This window comes from Mustelus asterias, unplaced genomic scaffold (genome assembly GCF_964213995.1).
Source record: "Mustelus asterias unplaced genomic scaffold, sMusAst1.hap1.1 HAP1_SCAFFOLD_4356, whole genome shotgun sequence".
Classification (NCBI taxonomy): domain Eukaryota; kingdom Metazoa; phylum Chordata; class Chondrichthyes; order Carcharhiniformes; family Triakidae; genus Mustelus; species Mustelus asterias.
This window is the reverse complement of record NW_027594301.1, coordinates 12,501-19,366: the sequence shown is the minus strand read 5'-3', so window position 1 is coordinate 19,366 and position 6,866 is coordinate 12,501. Positions and strand designations below refer to the sequence as shown.

At 57.7% G+C, this 6,866-nt stretch overlaps 1 protein-coding gene across 1 annotated transcript in view; it reads left to right on the top strand.

The window, feature by feature from the left end:
* Positions 1-42: 42 nt before the first annotated feature.
* Positions 43-6,866, top strand: part of LOC144491066 (lamin-A-like) — a 12,607-nt gene continuing 5,783 nt past the window's right edge. The window contains exons 1-2 of the mRNA XM_078208748.1: positions 43-158; positions 1,893-1,994. Of these exons, the coding sequence (XP_078064874.1) occupies positions 51-158; positions 1,893-1,994 (210 nt within the window). The 5' untranslated portion in view covers positions 43-50. The remainder of the gene's footprint in view (positions 159-1,892; positions 1,995-6,866) is intronic.

Sequence of the window (6,866 nt, the reverse complement as noted above, 5' to 3'; positions counted from 1 at the left end):
TTTTAACCCCCCGCACCCCTCTTTTCTGTCCCCTCAGATCTGGGCCTCGGATGCTGGGAGCGCCCACAACCCCTCCCAGCGACCTGGTCTGGAAGCAGCAGAGAAGCTGGGGCACTGGGGATAACATCCGGACCAGCCTGATCACCAGTAACAACGATGTGAGTGTTTTCCCCCCATCGCAGTCCCCCGCACGCTCCCCCCGCCTGTGTCCCGCGTTTGAGCTGCTGTGTCGGGTACATGTCCCGCGTTTGAGCTGCTGTGTCGGGTACATGTCCCGCGTTTGAGCTGCTGTGTCGGGTACGTGTCCCGCGTTTGAGCTGCTGTGTCGGATACGTGTCCCGCGTTTGAGCTGCTGTGTCGGGTACGTGTCCCGCGTTTGAGCCGCTGTGTCGGGTACGTGTCCCGCGTTTGAGCTGCTGTGTCGGGTACATGTCCCGCGTTTGAGCTGCTGTGTCGGGTACATGTCCCGCGTTTGAGCTGCTGTGTCGGGTACGTGTCCCGCGTTTGAGTTGCTGTGTCGGGTACGTGTGTCCAGCGTTTGAGCTGCTGTGTCGGGTACATGTCCCGCGTTTGAGCTGCTGTGTCGGGTACATGTCCCGCGTTTGAGCTGCTGTGTCGGGTACGCATCCCGCGTTTGAGCTGCTGTGTCAGGTACGTGTCCCGCGTTTGAGCTGCTGTGTCGGGTACGTGTGTCCCGCGTTTTTGAGCTGCTGTGTCGGGTACGTGTGTCCTGCGTTTTTAAGCTGCTGTGCCGGGTACATGTATCCCGCGTTTTTGAGCTGCTGTGTCGGGTACGCGTCCTGCGTTTGAGCTGCTGTGTCAGGTACGTGTCCCGCGTTTGAGCTGCTGTGTCGGGTATGTATGTCCCACGTTTTTGAGCTGCTGTGTCGGGTACGTGTGTCCCGCGTTTTTGAGCTGCTGTGTCGGGTACGTGTGTCCTGCGTTTTTGAGCTGCTGTGTAGGGTACGTGTGTCCCGCGTTTGAGCTGCTGTGTCGGGTACGTATGTCCTGCATTTTTAAGCTGCTGTGTCGGGTACGTGTGTCCTGCGTTTTTGAGCTGCTGTGTCGGGTACGTGTGTCCTGCGTTTGAGCTGCTGTGTCGGGTACGTGTGTCCTGCGTTTGAGCTGCTGTGTCGGGTAAGTGTGTCCCGCGTTTGAGCTGCTGTGTCCGGTACATGTCCCGCGTTTGAGCTGCTGTGTCGGGTACGCATCCCGCGTTTGAGCTGCTGTGTCGGGTACGCATCCCGCGTTTGAGCTGCTGTGTCAGGTACGTGTCCCGCGTTTGAGCTGCTGTGTCGGGTACGTGTGTCCCACGTTTTGAGCTGCTGTGTCGGGTACGTGTGTCCCGCGTTTTTAAGCTGCTGTGCTGGGTACATGTATCCCGCGTTTTTGAGCTGCTGTGTCGGGTACGCGTCCCGCGTTTTTGAGCTGCTGTGTCGGGTACGCGTCCCACGTTTTTGAGCTGCTGTGTCGGGTACGCGTCCCACGTTTTTGAGCTGCTGTGTCAGGTACATGTATCCCGCGTTTTTGAGCTGCTGTGTCAGGTACGCGTCCCACGTTTTTGAGCTGCTGTGTCGGGTACGTATGTCCTGCATTTTTAAGCTGCTGTGTCGGGTACATGTGTACCGTGTTTTTGAGCTGCTGTGTCGGGTAAGTGTGTCCCGAGTTTGAGCTGTCGTGTCGGCTCCGTGTCCCGCGTTTGAGCTGCGGTGCCGTGTGTGCATGTCCCGCGTGTGCATGTCCCGCGTTTACACTGCCGTGTCGGGTGTGCGTGTCCTGCGTTTAAGCCGCGGTGTCCCAGCCGGGTGTAAAGGCACACGGTGGGTTAGTCTCTCGGTTGACTCCGGGCCCCTCGCCCGTCTCCCTCTCTTCCCCCCCCCCCCCCCCTGCAGGAGGTGGCGATGCGCAAGGTGACCCGTGTGGCCGTGGTCAACGACGAGGAGGAGGAGGACGACTCGGATGGTGAACTGCGTCGCCGTCACCTCCATCAGCAGGTATAGTCTGCTCTGCTGAGGAGACGGCGGCGAGAGACGTGTACCCTGCCGAACCCCCTCGCACCACCCTCATCCCCTCCCCCTCCCCTCATCCCCTCCCCCTCCCCTCATCCCCTCCCGCTCCCTCCTTCAGTTTTTATAGCACAGCTTCCAGCTAGAAGGGGGATGGTTTTCGCTGATGTTAAAGACGACTGTGTGCGCACTCGAGGTGCCCCGGGGAAAACCTGGGGCCCCTCCCGTCCAGTGCGCCGCCATTGTTGTACGTTTAAACCCCATGTCTGTGTCACAGTTGAAACCAAGTCAAGTCACTTTGATGGTGTACCCCTCACCCCCCCCCACTCCCCCCCCCCCCCCCCCCAACTCTCCCCCCACTCCCCCCGCCCCGAGTGGCAAGTGTTGAGGGAAGGGGCGTCACTCACGTACCCCTCTTCCTGCCACATTTCCTCCCCGTTCTCGCTCCCACCGCTAACCCACGTGGGAGCGATACGTGCAGAGATGCTCACGGAGATCGCAGACCCCTCCAACAGAGGGGGAGGGGGGGGGGGCTCTGGGGGAGGGGGGGCTCTGGGGGAGGGGGGGGGAAATGATTGGGATGAACTATACTCCTCTATCTCAGAGGTTATCACAAAGCACACCAACCGTCCAAACCATTTCACACCTTTCCTACTCCCTTGAATCCGCCGCCCCCCCCCGGCTGAATGTCAGGCTGAAGGGGGGGGCGGGGGGGGGCTTTATTTGTTTGAAGGGAGTGTTTCTCCTCACTGGAGAGTCTGCCCCGGGGGATGGGAAAGCGGGGGAGGGGGGGTAAGTCCACCATCACAGTGACTGACGTCTCGATCATTCCGACCATTCGGCCCATCGGCAGATTCTGTACATTCGGTTTTAGACTTTGTACGAGTGGTTATGGGGGGGGGGGGGAGGTCAAACCTTCACTTTCAGTCAGCGGGGAACTTTGCAATTCTCCAATTGTTTTCCGAACCCTCTCCTTTACCCCTCGCTGGTAGATCAATGATCCCCCCACTCCCCGCCCCCCCCTCTTCATTCGCTCCCCCGCTCTCCCACTCCCTCCCTCCCCTCCCCCTTCATTCGCTCCCCCGTTCTCCCACTCCCTCCCTCCCCCCGCTCTCTCCCCTTCATTCATTCGCTCCCTCGCTCCACCTTGACACAATTAAGCCTTAGAAAGGAGGGGGGGCGGGAAACAGATTTTTAAACTTTTTGTAAAGAACCTAAGAAAGCAAACTCCACCTCGAATTTACAAAGACGCCCTGTCGCCCTCGAGTCCTGTGCCTGTTAACTCCATCCCAAACTCCTCAGCGACCGGTGCGAAAGCCTCTCCCGGTGTAACGGGTATCAGAGGGAGGAGATTTCCCCGTGTCTCTGTCCGACCCCCAAGATTGTTGCAGGGGAGGGGCCTTTGAGACCCCCCTCGAGCCTGCGGGACAGCAGCGGGGGAGGCCTTTCAGCCCCTCTCGAGCCTGCGGGACAGCAGCGGGGGAGGCCTTTCAGCCCCTCTCGAGCCTGCGGGACAGCAGGGGAGGGGCCGAAAGTCTTGAGCCTGTTCCGCCATTCCATTCAATTACCCCTTTGAACACAATGTCTTTCCCCCCACACTCTTTCCCCCCCCTCCTGCCCGTAACCCTTTCCATTATCGTCAATCATACATCCATCAAACTCTCCCTCAATCGTACCCAGTGACCACATCTCCCCACGCCTCCCGCTACCCCCCGGCCCGTGTGTGGAGGAATCCCTCCTCTCCAAGTATCTTCCCCGTGAGTTTGAAATTGCGACTCTACCACCCCCCTCCCCACCTCAAGTCCCACAATCCCACCGCCCCCCTCCCCAAACCAAGGGGGGAACATCTTGCCCGTGACTCTCTCCTGAAATTGTGACCCCCTTAAGTGCCCCCCAAACCGAGAGGGGGGAACATTTTTCCCGCGACACTCTCTCTCCCTCTTTCGGGCCCCGTTCCTGTGACTACTTTCCCCGCATGGGGAGCCTCTCGATTCTTCGAGACGTCGGCGGATACAGGCCTCCCCCCCCCCCCCCAAGTTTGCCCCGACCTCTTTGCCCCGCTCAAGTTCCCCCGGAACAAATCTTTTTGTACGTCCCCCCTCTCTCCGATGACGGTCTCCTTCCCCGCCCCCCCCGCCTCCACTCCGGGACACCCGCCAATCTCGAAGCGCCGGGAGCCCAGAACTGGCTGCGATAGCCCGATAACCTTCCCCTGACGGAGACGTGAGTTGACACCTGAGTTCGAACTGCCCACCACCCCCCCCCGCCTCTCCCCCCCCGGGACGTCTGTCAAGGTTTGACTTCCGTCTGTTGTCTTGGCGTTTAGCTCGGGTAATCTTTGGAGACTGGCGACCGGTTGGATCTGAAACCGCATGCTGAGGGATGTCATAATATTAACGTGTCTGTTACCATTTGTTGACACAAGGATTGGACCCGATTGGGTCCGATTTGAGTTTTAAAAACTAAATTACAATCACTGCGAAATTTCCTGGCTTTTTTTATTGGCTGTCCCAAATCTGCTTTGTTTAAATAAAGTTATTTGAAAAATTTCAGCGCTGTGGTTTTCTGTTTATTTAGCCCTTTTTTTTGCCTTATTATTTTTTATAAAATTAAAAACCATTTCGGGTGTTAGTTTAACGTTCCAATAGCTACCCAATAAATTAGCGGGGGGGGGGGCGGGGAAGGGGGTTTAATTTACCGAGTTATTACGGTAAAAAGCGGGCTGTAAATACGGAGGCAGTGAGCGGGACGAGGGGAGGTGGGGTAATTGTAACCCAGAGGAGAATTTTGATTCTGATGTGTAGGTTAGGGTGGATTGGCCGTGCTAAATTGCCCCTTTAGTGTCCAAAGATGTGTAGGTTCGGGGGATTGGCCATGCTGAATTGCCCCTTAGGGTCAGGGGGATTAACAGGGTAAATATGTGGAGTTACGGGGATAGGGTGGTCGGTACAGACTCGATGGGCCGAAAGGCCTCCTCCTGCACTGTAGGGATTCCATGAATTGGAGAAATTTGCAGAGATATTGTGGGGGGGCGGCGAGAGAGAGAGAATGAGTGGGATTAATGGGATATCACCGACAAACAATCGGGACTGGCTCAATGGGCTGAATGGCCTCCATTGGGATAATTTAGTGAGGCAAAATGACCAATTCCTTGATTATTTTCAATTTCCCACATTCCTGGCTCTGGGAACGTGGCGTGTTCGTCCAGTAGCTGGGGCTGTCCCTGTGTGAATTGGATTTAAAGACGTCACGGACAATTCCTTATGTCTCACAAAGCAAAGGCCAGATTGGAATTCGATCTGGATCCACCTCGAGACCATGCGGTTATATATTCTGACATCCCTCGACTCCGCGCACGCGCGCGCGCCCGCACACACACACACACACACTGTTTGAGAATCTCTCTGTCTCGCAAACCAAAGGTTTGACACAATGACCTGGGGAGCGGAGTTTGCTCAGAGGCGGCGCGATTCTGCAGCTTTGTACATTTTGGCCACATCGGTTTTCCTTCAGCCTCCAGGCCTCGGAATTCCCCAGCGCTGCTGTGGGCTTTGATTCGTAGGGACGGAGTTGGTTCTGAAGGAAGAGAACATCTTAGATTTCCCCTGCCCCCCCTCCCTATCTCTGTAACCCGCTCCAGTCCCGACACACCCTCCCTATCTCTGTAACCTCCTCCAACCCCTACACCCCCTCCCTATCTCTGTAACCCCCTCCAGCCCCTACACCCCCTCCCTATCTCTGTAACCCCCTCCAGCCCCTACACCCCCTCCCTATCTCTGTAACCCGCTCCAGTCCCGACACACCCTCCCTATCTCTGTAACCTCCTCCAACCCCTACACCCCCTCCCTATCTCTGTAACCCCCTCCAGTCCCTACAAACCCTCCCTATCTCTGTAACCCCCTCCAGTCCCTACACCCCCTCCCTATCTCTGTAACCTCCCCCAACCCCTACACCCCCTCCCTATCTCTGTAACCCGCTCCAGTCCCTACACCCCCTCCCTATCTCTGTAACCCCCTCCAGTCCCGACACACCCTCCCTAAATCTGTAACCCCCTCCAGTCCCTACACCCCCTCCCTATCTCTAAACTGCTCCAGCCCCAACACCCCCTCCCTATCTCTAACCTCCTCCAGCCCCAACACCCCCTCCCTATCTCTGTAACCCCCTCCAGCCCCTACACCCCCTCCCTATCTCTGTAACGTCTTCCAGCCCCTACACCCCCTCCCTATCCCTGCACCCCTCTCCAGCCCCCTACACACCCTCCCTATCTCTGTAACCCCCTCCAGCCCCTACACCCCCTCCCTATCTCTGTAACCCCCTCCAGCCCCTACACCCCCTCCCTATCTCTGTAACGTCTTCCAGCCCCTACACCCCCTCCCTATCCCTGCACCCCTCTCCAGCCCCCTACACACCCTCCCTATCTCTGTAACCTCCTCCAGCCCCCTACACCCCCTCCCTATCTCTGTAACCTCCGCCAACCCCGACACCCCCCTGCCTATCACTGTAACTTCCTCCAGACCCTACACCCCCTCCCTATCTCTGTAACTTCCTCCAGACCCTACACCGCCTCCCTATCTCTGTAACCTCCTCCAGTCCTTACACCCCCTCCCTATCTCTGTAACCCCCTCCAGTCCCGACACACCCTCCCTATCTCTGTAACCCGCTCCAGTCCCTACACCCCCTCCCTATCTCTGTAACCCCCTCCAGTCCCGACACACCCTCCCTATCTCTGTAACCCGCTCCAGTCCCTACACCCCCTCCCTATCTCTGTAACCTCCACCAGTCCCTACACCCCCTCCCTATCTCTGTAACCTCCCCCAACCCCGACACCCCCCTCCCTATCTCTGTAACTTCCTCCAGACC